Consider the following 16664-nt stretch of genomic DNA (forward strand, 5'->3'; position numbering starts at 1 on the left):
GGATAAGCGGAGAATCATTTCACTGATGGAGGATATCAAATTATCTAAAACATATTCACCAATTAAATCTCTTGGATTTTATAGGACTGATTCTGGAGTTTTACTAGTGTTAAATTAGATGTGTATTTTTTAAGCAGTGATCTGGTCAGATGGAAGAAAGTTGATATTTATCTCATCACTTACCAAGGCTTCATCAATTAAAGTTGAGCTGCAGTGTCTTACACTGCTTAAGGAATAAAACAGCCCAGGTCTGTGGCTGTGACTTCTTGCCATTTCAGTCTGTTCTTTGTGCTCCAAACAAACTTACATCACGTATCTGCAGGGAACACGTTTGCCCTAGATCCATGGAAGAAAACCAGACTTGTTAGCCGGGGGCTAAAATAGGCTATGACAATAAATTATTCATATGATTTCTTTCCCAGTGCAGTTCTGAGTGAGTGTGTGTGTTAGCAGGAGACGCTTCCACGTTAGGATCTGCTTTGAAAAGGCCAGGCAGCTGCCAGCAGTGAATCAAATTGTCTCACTATTGCTCTTGAGCTTATGATTAAGTTATGAAAAATTAATGCATTGAAGCTCTTCATCAGAGATAATTGAATCTGCATTGTATTCTGAAACCTGTGAAATAGGTGCTGGCAGGGAGTAACTAGGGCTGAGAAACCTAGTTGAAAAAAGAAATTATGAAATATCCGTTGCATTTGGCAAAGAGCAAGGAGTCAAAGTCTACGTCTGAGATAAAGATAGGTCTAATTTCAAAGTTCTTATAGCTTTGGCTCAGGGCTTTGCCCTGTGAATCTGTAAGAAATGCTACATGTTCTTCTAATAGCTTTCTGTCATACATGATCTAGGACTTCTAATCCCTACACTTCCAATTTTCAGGATTATTCAGGTAGCAAATCCGATAGATCTTTCTGGGTCTTAGTTCCAGAAAAAACAGTATTTTCCTTCCCAAAGTAGGTTCAGATGCATTAAGTTAAGCCATTTACTAAGACATCATCCAGTAGGTTAAGGTACATTAGGAACAGCCAGACAGAAATAATGAGATTTCTCAGTGTATGTTCCAAGAACAGTTCAGCCAAAATAATCATTTGTGCAGCTCTCCTTGTGGACTGAGCAAGTGCACGCTGTCTTTGTACTAGGTGGTAGCACTGCTTCAGCTGCCCTCTAGCTGTTGAGCAGGCACTGGGTGTTAGAACGGAGGCAAATCTATGGCCTGGCATCTTCCTAGGAGGGCTTTCAGGACAAGGACGTATTTTCTGATTTAACAGGGGCAAGATGCGTTGGGATAATAATGTAGTTACATATCAGATTAGGGAACTAAATATAGTAGTGTGGAAAACTTGGGTCTCGTTGTGAAAACAAGGATATGTTGCTTCTATCCTGGCAACAGTCATCATTAAGATAACCTTAGAAGTGCTAATGGGAAGACAGAAGGATTTTCCTTGGGATGAGAATAAAGACTGCAAAAGGAAGAAGGTATTACTTTTATCAGTTTTGTTTTGCTGTTGCAAAATTCTCGTCCATTCATTGATGTCAAGCTTTACCGGAAGAGTGAACTGTTTGTGATTAAGCAAGGGTATGTGTTTCTTGTTCTACGGTGTTGTGTGTGGGAAGGAAAAAGAGATTTGAGAACTGTAGTTGTAGATCTATTGTTTTCTAAGATAATATAACAACAAATATCTATCTTTTGTTATTTTTAGCCTGAAAACATTATGCTTCTAGACAAGAATATCCCTATTCCACACATCAAACTCATTGACTTTGGCCTGGCTCATAAAATAGAAGATGGAGTTGAATTTAAAAACATTTTTGGAACTCCAGAATTTGTAGGTGAGTGACCAGTTTGTATCAAGGAGACCTAAATCCAGAGATCTGCTTTATTTTTCTGGATTAAGCTTTCTGTCAGCCTGATGGGCTACACCTGTTGGAGTCGGTTGTTGCCAAATAAATGTTTAGAGACATAAATTCAGGACTGAGGTTGTGAAATACTGCAATACAAGTGATAAGTTCCTACCTGTTGCCTGGGACAAGTAATCTACGTGCGTTGCTGCATAGTTACACAAGTTCCTCTATTATTTCTTCCTAGATAAACTGCCTCCCGTTGTTTCTCCCTTCTGTTTTCCCACTTGACTTAATTTTTATTCCTTACTGATCATCATTCTAATTTGTTTCTCTACTTTCTGTTTCATTTCGAGTTTCAGAGGTTGTGAGGGGGAGAATAGAGAATTGTAATTCATGTTCCATTTAAGCACGACTGTTCCCTAACCTGACATGATGCCAGCGCTGCTAGACACCTTTTTTCCATCTCAGTACCTTGCCTAGGTCTTTTCCCTTGCATGCTGTCTTACCTGGGGATGCTCTGCAATAAGAAATTTTTTCTTACTAAGATAATAGGGTTTCACATGTATAGCAATGTAGTCTGGTTTTTTTTTGTCCTTTTCTGTTCCCACCTACTTTATTTATTTATTTATTTATTTTAATCTTTTACAGCTCCAGAAATAGTGAACTATGAACCGCTGGGGCTGGCTGCAGATATGTGGTGAGCTTCTTACTTCTTCTCCAGGTTGCTCTCCTGTCAATTTTTCCCACTCTTCTCTGAAAGGGATCTTATTCTACTGCAACAAATTAAGCAAAACAAAATTAAGTGTAATAATTACATATTTTTTGTTCTGTTGTTCCATTATTTTATGGATTACTTTTATTGAGAAGATAAGTGGTTAAATTCTGCAAAATTACAGTGAAAAACTTGAATCATGGCCATTATAGAGTTAACAGTTTTCCACTGTCCACTGCAGTGGAGCACTCTCAAAAGAAAACATGTTCCTGCAGTGCCTGTGACAGCTTTATTTATAAGAGCACTGCATGCAGAGGAGACCTGCGTGCTAATCTGGTCTGCTGAGAATGCAGCCAAAAGAAGTCACCCCAAACAAAATATCCTTGCTACTGTTTCTGTGTATTTCTGGTATGTACTGCAGTAAATATCTACCAGCATAGAAACAAGTAATTTCAGATATCCACAAAACATGAGTATTGGAGTGAAATGCACATTTTCACTGGAACTATCTTTAAGAGAATAGCAGTTACCTAAAACAATGAGAGCTCTCCTGCCTGTATTGCAGTACTGTAGCCATTTCTGTGTTGTGTACATTGAAAAGAACACAGATAGTACAGAAGCTTTGCAATTAATCTCCTTTGTTTTTCAGGAGCATAGGAGTCATCACCTACATACTGTGAGTACAAACAATACATTCATTACTGTAGAAGTGTTCCTAAAGCTCTACTGCACTACTACGTAACAGCCTTTCCCTTCAGTCAAGCAAGAAAGGAGCTGCACGCACAGAATGGACCCTCTAATGGGAAAAGTTATTCCTCAGCTTTTTCAAATTTTAAAATAAGGCGTAAGAGAAATTAAGAGGGACATTATGTCCAGATGAAGAACAAATGGCTCTGAAGTCACTGGGCATTTCAGCTTCCTATGAAATCTCATCAGTACAGTGTGACAGAGGATAGAAAAGCCCAGGCATATTGGTTGGGCATAGAATAGTTGAGTTACCAGTGTGTGGAGAGAATAGAAACAAAAAGCGCGAAAGCAGCATTTACAAGCAGTTATTTCTGGTGAAAACAGAGAAGTTTGAAGCTGCTTGTAAAGGCAGCAGTCTAGTTTATATAAATGTGGTCCCCCATATTCAGAAAGGTGAATTTAAGCTGAAATAGGAGCAGAGGTGGTTGATCGAGGATCCTTTGCTCGTGGAGCAAAGGCTAGCTGGGAATATCACTGCAGTCAGTAAGCACGAGAAAAAAATTCTTATTATGAGAAAAGCTTGTAGACTCTCAAAGAAATGAGAATCTATTGGCATACTGGAAACAAGCAGTCGAGGTAATTTTAAGATGGGGTTGACAATTTGTGGAACTACTTCTTTCACAAATTGCCTGTGGTCTATGGAAAGGTGTCTTTTTGTCGCCTTCTTTTTGACTAAGGGAAATGGAACAACAGCTTAAGAGGGAGCGTGAGGAACCTGTTAAGAAATGAGATTGTCTGTGCTTATGGGGCAAACTTTATTGCATCAAAAACAGCTGGAGAAGTTCGCTCATGCTGCTTTACCGTGTCAGCAATGTCAATGTCATTATATAATTAAAGGGGGAGAGGAGACTGTTTCTGTGCTCAAGTGCTTATTCTGTGAGTAAAGCTGTGGTAGCTGGGGACTGTGCTGAATGACACACGTGGTCTTATGTCTTCTGCTTACCTCCAAATCTCTGGTCAGCTTGGCAGTGAAAGTAAAGACAAAGACAAAGATCTGTGTAGCAGTTTTTTATTCAAACCCTCACTTCAGATTGCAGAAGTTTGCTGCAGTCCTGTTTTGAGCCTGCTGTATCCTGAAGCTTTGCTATTGAAGCAAGACATAGCAGATGAGCATAATAGTCCAGATGACTTTGAACAGAAATGAGATAAATTTCCTCATTATAAATAACATTTCCTGAAAACCAGACTTGCAAGTCAGCATCCCTTCAGGTTGAGGGGAGTGGAGGGCAGGGTAGGAGGAGTCTGCAATGATCCTGCTCTGACAATTGAATTCTGCGGAGAGAATGTAAATAGCCATTAAAGATGAAAGTTGTCACAGCTGATAGAGGCAAAGTAGGCAAATCAGGATGAAAGCTTTTTCTGTCTAAATAAAGGTTACTGAATGCCATTTTATTATGATGCCTCCATTATATCCGTACGGTTGGAGGAAAGTGCCAATAGAATGCAGTCTTTCATTGAGCAGAAGCGGTTGGATTCTATCTCAACCAAAGTCCCACAGTGAGTTCCTTTTAATGAGCAGTGTGCCCATTCCTGCCTGCAGGGTTGGCCTCTAGCAAGGCCACACCTGATTTCTGGTCAGACATTGTATTGTGATTCCAGCTGAGAAACATCTCCTGGCTGAATTTACTGTGCAGGGAGCTGGGCAGTAGCTTTGCAGACAGAAAATTGCAGGCAGGATTTTTCTAACTGGTGAAAATGAATGGAAATACAAATTTATCTGCTTGACCTGATGGAAGCTTCTGACTGGTTGTGTTTGTGGATTCACAGCGACAGATACTCACTCTCCTCAGCTGAAGCTTTTTCTGTTTTGACAAACTGTGACTTCAGTGAGACACTCAGAATGGGAGATTCTGTACATGTCTGTCTGTGCACTCAGTGCTGCCCCAGAGACTTTCAGAATGAGTCTGGTTCGGAACAACAGGTGTGGCAAGCAAAAGCTGGACCTGTTACTTCTCATGTGGCATGGTTGCTACAATACAGAGATCCACAAACGTCCTCAGAGTATACAGCCGCTGTAATTGAATTAGAGAACCTCTGGTGCATGTTTTTCCTATTGATTCTTCTTTATGGCTTATCTAGGCTTAGCGGTGCATCGCCTTTCCTTGGAGAAACTAAACAGGAAACACTTGCTAACATCACAGCTGTGAATTATGAGTTTGATGAAGAATTTTTCAGCAATACCAGTGACCTGGCAAAAGATTTTATTCGGAAACTCTTGGTGAAGGATACACGGTAAGTGAAAATTCAGAATCGTTCATTGGTGTCTTAGATAAATCTGGTGAAACAGCCTGCTGAGCAGTCTGCAAAGCTTTCCCTGCAGGGTGTGTTGCCATTCAAGATCAAGATAGTAGGCAAAGTTCTGCTGCTGTGCCCATAGTGAATCACAGCATCCACAAACTCTTAACAAAAGGAACCGAAATCTCCTTTTTAAAATTTCCATTTCAGGACTGCATTTTCTCTGAAGTCAAAATGATGCAACGGTGTGTAGGTAAAGGGCTGAAAATGGTGTGCAAAATCTTTAGATAACTACCACTCCAGTACTTCAGTCTATTGTGAGCTACCTGCAGGGAGGCAACATGATCCCATAATATGTCCCCTGTGGTCCGATAACACTTTGTTTTTTACATCTGCTGCTTCTGGAATTGTTCTTTATGTCTCTGTGCATCCGCTACAGTCACCCAGAATTTGCATGACAGCTGTGCAGAGCTTTATTCCCAGTCCTTGGGGACCACAGTCTTTTAAATGTGTTTGTTTCTTTTAATGAAGTGCACACAGGAGTTGCATCTTCTTCCCCTTAACCCTGTTCATCCCAGAGGGAGGTCAGGCTGTTGCAGTTCTTTCCAGTGGCTTCATTAGGAGAGAAGAACAATACTAGAAAGAGGCAAGCTGTTGGGTCAAGCCCTGGGGAATTGCAGCAGTCTTAGAATAGGTTAGAGTAGATGGGGTTTGATGAGAGGCTACCATGGGTCTAGCAACCTCATTATGAAAAAGTCAGGGATATTGATATTTGTCACGTGTCCAGAGGCAGGCATAGAGCAATGCTGTGGTTCTGCCTTTGATTCTGAATGGTGATAGGGTGCTGCTGACTGAGCTGCCACAATGCAGGATCGATCATCTTTGAAATATTCCTCTCAAATTCTGTTTTCAGGAAATGGCAGGAGTGATGTCACGTTACACTCTAAATGATACTTTTGGTATAATTAACATTGTATACTGTGATTCAGACACAGACATATTGAAGGTATATAGAAATAATTTAATCTCTAAGCGTGTAGGATGAATGAAGTAATGTTTTATCACTTTTTATAAGAGGGTATGTGAAAATACAGATTTTGGTCAAGAAGGAATTAAAATTGTCTGGAGTGGGGACAACTCCTTACTGAAACTTGGAACATTTACTGGTAAAGACACAAACAGCATGTCTTGTGGAAAAAAATGATCCTGAGATTTCAGTATTAGTCATGGAGTTACCTTGATAAATGCTTAACTGGTTATACAGAGGCAGAGAGAAGGCTAATGGACTTGTGTGCAAGGTATTTCTCATGCAGATCTGTATTTTTTTGTATTTCTTTTTTTGTTTATTTTTTTAGGAAACGGCTTACAATTCAGGAAGCTCTGTCTCATCCGTGGATAACGGTAAGACCAAATAAAAAGGCAGATATTGCTTTCTGCTGTGAGCCGAGCAGAGATAATGTTCTCACTCTTATTGATGTGTTAATTGGAAATCTGACCTCTGTGTAGTTAGAGACCATAGACATCTTAAGGAGATGTACTGGGAGGAAATTGGATGGGTCTGACTGAATCTTGGGATTTCTGCAAACCTTACTAATGACTTTTTATTATCATAGTTTTCAAAAAGAGGAGAACAAAGCTTTGATGTTTGTTGCATGTTCAGTGTCCTACATTAGACTGTGCTTTGCATTTTTCCATCCTTCTCTGTTTGCACGATGTACACTGAATCTCAGACTTAGTGCTTTCTTGAGTTTGGAGTTGATCACAGCCAGTGTGGAAATACAATTTACCTCAGAATGTAACTACTTGTCCCACACGTGTTGATTTGCTGACATTTGTGTCTCTGTGGAGTTTGTCATTGTAAACGTTGCTTGCATTTGTGGATACATAAATCTCATATTGAAAATACCTTTGGATAATCTCAGCATGCATAGTGATCCAGTTTTTGCTCTGCATTGCATAAAACACTGAGTGGACTGTTTTCAGGATTGTTGTTTTTCAAACTCTTACAAATATTGATATTTTTGAGAATGACTGATTAAAACATTAACAAGAAAAGAAGTTGGGGCCCTGGTACTTCAACTTACCACATTGGAGTGAATGCACTTTGCTTACTACATTCATTTTTTTCCTTTTTTTTTTAATTGAATGTGTGAAGGAAAATCTGTGGGAGAAAAGAATCTCCCACAGATTGGAAATTCAGGCTGCATCCTTTGTGTAGAGTTTAAATTACTGCACTGTCTTGTAAATGTCCAGTAATATTGGTTCCTCTGTCTGAAGACTCACCAGCTGAAGGAAGAAACAAAAGTTGAAGAAAACAAGAAGGTTGAGAACACACAGCTCAAGACAAAACGACTGAGAGAGTACACCATAAAATGCCATTCAAGTATGCCTCCGAATAACACCTACATCAACTTTGAGCGCTTTGCCCGGGTAGTAGAAGACATTTCATTTATGGAACGAGAGGTCAGCACTTTGGCTGCATCCCACGATTCTTTGCAGGAGGACATCGATGCTCTGGTTTCCATTTATAATGAGAAAGAAGCTTGGTACAAAGAGGAAAATGAAAGTGTGAGGCACAAGCTGTCTCAGCTCAAATATGAATACCGTAAAACTGAATCCCTGAAAAGACATCTACAAGATGATATCAAGACTGTAGGTGCCAGTCTTACAGGCATAACTGGGAAATATGCTGCTCTGCAGAGTCAGTATGAATCTCTCAGTCAAGAGCTTTCTGAGGATCTTAAGTGGATACAGGATTTAATGAGTAATTTTCAACTGGAAAATGGAAATGAGGCCTGTGTGAATGGAAACTTTGACTCTGTTTTCAACAAAGATATCAATGAATCCCTAACGGACCTATTAAATAGATCGTGCTGTGAAGAATTCCTTGCAGGGCTGAATCTCAATGTAGCAGAATCAAATCAGTAATGTTCTACATCAGGTTACATGCGGGCTTTGCTGCCTCACAATGTACAGCAGTTAAAAAAAGATAATAAATGTTTCAGTGCATAATCTCTGCACAAAAACATCACCTAGAACTGAAACAGAAATTCTGATGCATTGCACAAGCTGCTGACCGAAACCATAAATGCCCAGTGTTAAAGTTTGTAGTGTTTAAGTTCTTTCCCATGCTTGGTGTCTGAATTTACAGGAGCTGGGTTATCACTGTAGTATGGACCACAGCTAACCCTGCAGCCTTTTGCATTTCCTACATCGTACTTCATCATATATTGTAGTTCCTGAAGTTCACTATGTAGTGAATGCAGAAAAGAGAGTTCAGTCTGCACTTACTGGGCTGGGTGCCTAGAAACCAATAAAGAGTTAATGATTGCATCTCCATTTGGATGAAAGAAATAGTCACGTAGAGCTGCTGTGGGCAGTATTTCCAAAGGTTAAATCTGTGCTATAATACAAAGTAAATGAATTAGCAGTTTAGTACTGTAGAAATTCTCTGTGAGAATGGCTGCTGCTGAAGAACAGTTAAAATCAGGCATTTCAAGATGAGGTTTTTAGGCCTGTTACTCAGCTTGGGATCTTCTACCATCAGGTGTTAGCTAATGATTAATTCTTTCATTCAAAATTCAGTGAAGTTTCCTGTCCCATACTGAAGAAACTTACTCCAAAGACAGAATTATGAGTTTGTAATGAACTGATCAAATTACTGTGTATACCATTTTGCAGTGCCAATATTAAAATGTGAGTGATGATAAGCAGTAACATAGACGTCTGATTTGCTTTCTACAGTAAAGATGATGAGACAGAACTGCAACTAATTTAATCTACCATGCGGGATTGGAGACTAATGTTCTTGCTGTGAAGTTGTTGGGTTTCTTTTAAGTTTTAGAAAGTAAGAGAAAAGTTGGCCCCAACTTGAATCCTGCCTTGCTGTCTTGTATTTCGAAGATTTCAGTTGATCATACTGTATATTCACAGACGTACCTGTCTCATTTTTCAGACTCAATAAATTGTTCTTTATGCAGGATGCAATTCTTCCTTCATGATGTAGTCAGTGACGGAAAAGGAGATGTGAGGCTTATGTGTACTGGGAAGAGTTGCTGGGCAGCTGCTTTATGGCCTCTTTGCTTAGCTGTATGAATTTGCTTCAAGATAACTGTTACGCAGATACAGGAATTACAGAGGTAGTAGCCAGGCTTCCCTGCATCCACATTCAGGTCCATCCAGAGTTGACCTCGATATGTATTAGAACGTGTCTTTCACTGCACAGCCTCTCTCCTCCCCTTCTTGAGAAGTTAATAATCTCACTGAATTGAACCACTGTCATTCATAACATTAAAAAAAAAGTTTCCTACTTTGAGATAAAAAAGGTAGAAGCATACTTTCATCCAGTTTGTGTAGGGTACAGTGCATCTGTCACTGTCCTTGTGAAGACATACAGAGGCTGGAAGTGAAGGGTCCTGAAAACAGTTGCTCAGCAGGGGTGGTGTTAACACTGTCATTGTACATTGTACAAAGATGGAAACTGGAAGTGCGCTCTGTGGCATATTGCTTTGCACAAGTGGTAAAATTTTAGATCGCCAAGAGATGCCCCTCACGTGCTGATGATGTTGGCCAGGGAGAACTGGACTGCAAAGTGCCAAGCAGTATTGGAAACATTAACTGTCTCACCTTTTGATAGGCTGTGAAGGCTTCAGTCGTCATTTCTGCAGGTTCCTTGGAGCTGCAAGACCCTGGAGATGCTGTCCAGGCAAACTGGAAAATTGGACTGGTTTTTGTTGTTGTTTTTTTTTTTAAAGAGAGAGTTTAAATTTTTAAGAAGAAAATTAAAGCCTATTGAGAGTCAGCTTCTGCAGAAAAGACCCTCAGTAAGGAAAGTAAGTCTGCCTCCTCTCAGCTGTCATCTCACATCCTCTGATGTGTGTAGACTTTCTTGAGGAACAAATGCACTGACATGATGAGAAGGAGCATGAAATGAGGCCACTCTGTTCCTGAGTGTTTGGGTGAGGTCAGTATTTTTGTGACTCAGTCCTTGAGGTCAGTGCTCTCTGAGCTGAAGGAGGTAAATACCACGCTGTTTTTGAGAAGGTGTTCTGATGATTGAGAAGATGACAAGGTTGTTGTTTGCAGGCTGCTTAGCAATTGAGAGACAGTTATTAACAGTTGGGAGCACTGTAAAGCGAGCTATTTTGATTTGGCGATGGCTCTGCTGCCAAAAGGGCACACCGAAATTTTTCATAACCATCATATAGCTGACATTTAGACCGCGGCATTTTTTCCACTTCAGACTCATTCTACAAGATTTTGTTCCATCATGCTAGCTATTTGCAGCATGGGGAAATGCATTCAGTGCTTATGTGTCCCAGTGGTGGGGGGACACCCGGGAGTGGTGTGTACATCTAAGTGGGAAAGGGGCCTAGCTGATAACTTGGCTCTGACTTGCACAAATGCTATACCTGTAGCATCTGAGGAGAGAAGTGAATTTTTTGTCTCATAAACACTTCTTTGCTGGAAAATGGTTAAATACTCAGTGTTGCATTGTCTGTTCTCCTTTGGTACTCCTCCTCTTTCAGCTGTCTGCCTTGATTGCACTCTAGTCCAGTTCAGTGTAAGTATTTCTGGGTTGTCCACTTCCTACGTAAGCAAATCAGATCTGCTGAAATGGTGGTCACTCCCTGAATTCCATAATCGTTGAAGAACTGTCTGCCAGCCTCTTCCTTTTCTTTTACCAGATCTAGTATTGAACTTTGTTTTTGTCATTCCCAGTCAAATACAATTGTCTGGTCTGTGCATATGTTGATGTGATTTTGGAGTTCAAAGGTAATTCATTTTTAGCATCTGCAGAAGATCTGTTCATTAACACCACGGTGACATCCCAAAATACTGGACATGTGTCTGAATTCTTACGTATATATACATTTTTAATTCTTTCCCTCTTCCTTTTCTCCCTCCACCATATAATTAGATGTTTTAGTTTTTTCCTTATGCATTTACTGCTAAGGTGCCGGGGTCTTCTGCTCTCATATTCTGAGGATGGTTAAAGGACAAAGCCTGAGCTGTCTTCAGATGTGCCGGAGTGTATGTCTTGGTAACTAACATGAGATGACAGCTTAACTTTTTAATTGTGATATTTTCAGCAAAGCATCCTGGAATGAGATTGGTGGAAGGGATAGGAGCTGACAAAGAGGGAGCTGGGGTTGTTCGGTACCAGAAGGAGAGAAGGCCGGGGGCTGCTTATCAGTCTGCGTAAATACCTGGTGGAAGGGAGAAAACAGACTGAGCCTGTCTCGTGGTATCCAGTGACAGGACAAGGGGCTGCGGGCACAACCTGAAATAAAGAAATTGCATTTAAATACTGAAAACAAACCAAAAAACTTGTTTACTGTAAGAGAAGTCAGACACTGGAATACTTTGCCCAGGGTGGCTGTGGAGTCCCCATCCTTTGAAACTGAAGTGAGATGTGGTTCAGGGCAAGCATCATATGGGGCAGAGGCGCTAGAATAAAATTAAAAGCCCAACACTGGAAGTCAGGAGAAGGCACTAATGTATCTTTGGCCCTATGGTGTCCTTGTAAGGGGACAAATGTGGAAAAAAAAAAAAAGGGTAAAAATTCAGAAAGTAGAATGGGATCATGGGACCCAATAGTGTGATGTTGCTGAGTTTAGTCCTACTCTGTCACCATTTCTAGCAAGCCTGTGCAAAACCCCTGAGAAAGTGGCAGGCTGCAGTGCTGTTCTTGTGCTCATAGTAGCTCTGTCTCCTTTCCATTAGGCACCAGTAGAGCCTTTTTGTTGCTCTCCCAGTGCCTTTCTGAATGATGTGAATAAAGGCCAGCTGAGGCAAGCTCCAGTCAGAGGAAACAGGTGTTGCAATGAGACATGCTTCAGTGGCTTTATAAAGCAAAAGCATTGCCTTAGCATCTTCTAGTCCCTGTAGTTTTCTCCCTCTTCTGCTTGGCTGCCCCACATCTTGTTCTTGGGCTGCTAAAGCTGTCCCAGCCTTTTGTCTGTGTTTTTCTGTGTATTATTATGAAGCAGCAAGCAGAAGTGGAGGCTGGAGCAAAGCCTATGCCCTGCACTGCACCCATTGTGCCAGGCCATGGGGCTAGAAGCGGGCACAGCACTCAGAGCAGCTGCAGACTGCTAACTATGAAGAAGTTTTAGGCTTTTGTTTGAAATCAAGGGTATTCTTCTGCTTTTACCTGGATGAATCTACAGTTTTCCCAACATTATTTTCAGCCAGTTCCAATGAGCAAGGAGAATCTTAGGCATTTCATGCATCAAAGGGAGCCACACAATAAAATTGCCATCTCTTATCTTCCAGCCATTGGACAAGCGGCAAGCTTTGGTACGGCGAGAATCTGTTGTTAACATGGAAAACTTCAAAAGGCAGTATGCCAGAAGGCGATGGAAGGTATGGCAAGAAGCTTTTCGTCCTGCTTGTGTAGGGCTGATGGGGATCAGAAGGCAAGGCAGAGATTGCAGGTGTAAAATTGTAAGATGCCTTAGACAAATGAAATGTGTTGTGATGTGTTCATATTAGTGTTTTCACGTTCTCATTCTTCCCTCTATTTATAGCTTTCTTACAGCATTGTCTCATTGTGCAACCACTTATCTCGTTCCCTGGTGAAAAAGGTCCTAATTCAGGATGAATGTTTGGTAGGTATTCTTCAAAGGGGAAGAAGAGAAGGAAATTTTACTGTGGATTGAAATTTGCAAGATGTTAATGGTTTGGGGTGGGAAACCAGGCAAGACCGTGGCATCCTTTGTATGCTGTTAATGCTACTGTAAATTGTGTTATGCCAGAAATGCTGGGGAAGGAGAAACGGTGACTGCAAACCCTATAGGTGCTAGCCACGTTTATTTTACTTAGGAGCAGCGTGGAGGCTGCAGATTGTTTGGATACGACAGCAGTGACTGTTCTGTTGGGCTGAGAAATGAGCAGGTGTGGAGAAAGTCTGTGCAGCTACTTGTGACCAGCTGTGTGACAGAGGGTGGAGGACCCTTCAGTAAGCGTAACCTGGAATGCAACTCTGACATTTCTAGTACCTCTGCTTTTCTCTATAGACGATACACTGATTATAACAGAATATTTAGCAGCATGGTATCTCATTTATGTGACTGGAACACCGTGGCCTTTTTATTTCAGAGAAACTGTGAAAGTGACAATGAGGATCTTCTGCAAAGGAAAGCCATTCATCAGAGGAGAAGCAGCATATCCTAGTGTGATGAGAATTCTGTGGGCAGGAAACAGAGGAAACTTTCATCCTTGCTGAAAAAAGCAGCTCTGACAGCAGCCCTTGCCTTACCGTCTGGATCCTTGGAATGATGCTTCTTACTTCTGAAATGACACCAACAGCTGGATAATGTTATTAATTGTCTGCTGAGCATTTTAGAAAATTGATGATCCAGATTTCCAGGGAAGTGCCACGGCACAGGCTCCACTGGAGTGCTTTTATATTCTGAGCTCTTTGATGATATTTCAATCTTTGTGATATCAGCTTCACTCAGGATGCGGGGTTTCTACTTGATGTACTCTTACTGCAGAATCGTTCACATTCCACACAGTGATTAAGCCTGTGTGTATTATTTCAGTCAGGGAAATTGTTATTGAGTCTTAAAGATTTTCTTATGATTTTTATATTTGTTAATAGCACAAATGTCTGATAGCAGTTGTGGCAGGTATTGGTTGCTGTGGGCAGTACTCACTCCGCTATTGCTGTTGTTGAAGAGAGAACCATAGTGCCATTGCACACCATAACCTTGCCTTCACAAATCTGGCATTCAGCTGTTCTCTATTCCAGCAAGAATTGTGCTGTAGCCATCATCTTTGGCTGGTTGAAAGAGGACTAACACAGCTGCCATTGATAACGAGCACAACAAAAAAAAAATCTGTAGTGGCTTAGAGGTTGTCGTGCACCAAGTAAAACATTTTTAGAGTGGTGGTGGGATGCTTCACCAAAACAGGGCAGTTAGAAAAGCCCTAGGGAATGTCCAAAATAGTCTTTATTAGACTTTATTATTATTTTAATTTGCTAGCAAATTGGAGATTCATTAACACCTAGTTACATAGGTGTCGTTTACGCTTAACCCAAATTGCATGCAGTTGGGTTTTATTCAAGGATTTGTATTGAAAATTGAGTGAAGAAGCACTTTAATTCTTTAATTTAGCTCCTCTCTGCTAGTAAGTTGCATCATTTTATCTACATTTGTTTATATTTAATATGCTAGTATTATTCAGTTGGTACAAAAAAATGTGCACTGATGGGGCTGTTTTTTTGTTTGAATATACTAGTTGTTAAAAATCCACATTTACTTTGCCCTTTAATATGTAAATCAAAAATTGCAAAGCAAGCCTACTAGAAAAAGCTGTAGATTGATAGGGAAACCAATTTTGTTTGGTTTTATGGTGGTCAAATCCAGGTTCAAGGTTTAGAGCTGAAGGTGTAAACTAGTGTTGAAAGCTGGGGTTAGGTTAATTTTGCCTGTCTTCCAGTTTATTAGGAGGAAGGAAAATTATGCTACTTGTATTTATACTTTTGTATGCTTGCTTAGGCAGAGGCTGAAAGGCAGTTGACAAGAAAGTACTTCTATGAAAGGACAGAAATGTGCAAGAGGCATTGCAGAGGAGAGGCAGAAGGTAGGATCTGAGGGAAGAACAGTAATGTGAATTGAAGGAAGTGAAGGGGCAGAAGCAGTGGGAAGGAAATATGTAGAGGAGGGGGTGTGTAGAGTGCAGGAGTGAACCAGGATTGGGAAGGTTGAAGGAAGGGAAAGAGAAAGCAGGTATAGGAATTTTTGGTATTTTTGTTTGGTGGGTGCTTGTTTGTTTGTTTTCCCCCATCTCCAATGAAGATGAGGTTATTTTGGTGGAAAAAGGGAGTGTTAGGACTGTGCAGCTACAGAATCTTTGGCTGCCTTTTTTTTTCCAGTAGTTTTAGTTGTTCTAATAAACCGTACCTCACTGTAGGCAGTTGGATGCTAGAAGTTTCAGATGGATCATCAGCCAGCCTGACATTTTTATGAACTCTGTTTTAAATTGAGTGGTGTGGCAATTTAACACCAGTTGAGGACCAGCTCTATTGCTGCTACCTGTTTTTTTTCCCACTTTTCTTACCGAATTTGAATGACTCTTTGCACCCCAGGTAAGACTGAGTCCAGCCTTTCCTGTTCCTGAGCCTGGAGGTGTGATGTTTTTTAGTGACTGTATTATCACTTTGTAAAACTGAGGTTATCTCAGTAGTTCTCTCTGCCAAGCCATACCCCAGATTGAGCGTTAGAAAATGTATTAAACAAATGAGGAGGCACGGGACATTGAGCTGTCATATGTCTGTTGTTTTTTGTTTGTTTTCTTTTCCTTTCAAATTAATTCTCTTTGATCAATTGAGCTTTGAGACATTTTTCAATGAAGTCAACACATTGCAGCATGACCTGGTTTGTTGGCAGCCACTCCTCTTGTGTTTCAGCATCAGCACGGCTGTGCAAAGAGTGCTGGGTTTGGATTATGCAGCAACATTAACTGAAGAACAATGTTCGTACATTTTTTGTTGGTTTGTTTTCTTGCTTTCAACACACTTCTCCAACAATGCTAAGTGATCTCTGAAGTAGGCTAATGATTGTATTTTTTATTTAAGTCACTCAGTGTTTGTTTCAGCGCTTTGGGAATCTGATCTTGTATTCACTTCTGTGAAGCACTTGGTGATATGTTCTTGAAATTACTCTGATCTGCCTGTGTTGTTTGCAGAGCTTTCAGAGTTTTAATATTCTTCACGCCTTCTGAAATCCTGGCCTGGATTCCTTTTTCTGTCGAGGTAACTGGACATGGATTGCTGGACATAAAATTCTTTGGCACTGTGAACCATTATCACAGGGACTGGTTGAAGCATCTGTTACGCTTCCACATAGTATGTTGTATTTTAGTGAACTGAGAAGGACAAGCTTCTCATCAGTGGAGCAATTCTGATGTTTAAACCTTGGTTTTCATGAATTATGTGCAGTTTGTTAAACGTTTTACATGCTGTTCTTGACATTTGGTGTGATTTTTGAATGGAGCAGGCTCTATACTTGTTGTCGTATTCATACTTTATTATTTTTTGTGTTGTTTTTTTTTTTTTAAATTGTGACAATTACACTTGTAATTTGAGCTTAACTTGTTTATACCATTTGTTGTCCTGTAG

At 40.5% G+C, this 16664-nt stretch overlaps 1 protein-coding gene across 10 annotated transcripts in view; it reads left to right on the top strand.

The window, feature by feature from the left end:
* Positions 1-14403, top strand: part of DAPK2 (death associated protein kinase 2) — a 50030-nt gene extending 35627 nt beyond the window's left edge. For 9 of the 10 annotated variants that reach the window (XM_021407817.1, XM_021407810.1, XM_021407814.1 and 6 more), the window contains 6 exons: positions 1698-1827; positions 2488-2536; positions 3201-3227; positions 5378-5530; positions 6889-6934; positions 7811-12091. In XM_021407817.1, coding sequence (XP_021263492.1) covers positions 1698-1827; positions 2488-2536; positions 3201-3227; positions 5378-5530; positions 6889-6934; positions 7811-8461 — 1056 coding nt within the window. In that variant the 3' untranslated portion in view covers positions 8462-12091. Of the gene's footprint in view, positions 1-1697; positions 1828-2487; positions 2537-3200; positions 3228-5377; positions 5531-6888; positions 6935-7810; positions 12092-12811; positions 12902-13065; positions 13147-13636 lie in introns of those variants that run through there. The other variant, XM_021407820.1, reaches the window with a different exon arrangement.

The sequence above is a fragment of the Numida meleagris genome, chromosome 9 (assembly GCF_002078875.1).
Source record: "Numida meleagris isolate 19003 breed g44 Domestic line chromosome 9, NumMel1.0, whole genome shotgun sequence".
Lineage (NCBI taxonomy): Eukaryota > Metazoa > Chordata > Aves > Galliformes > Numididae > Numida > Numida meleagris.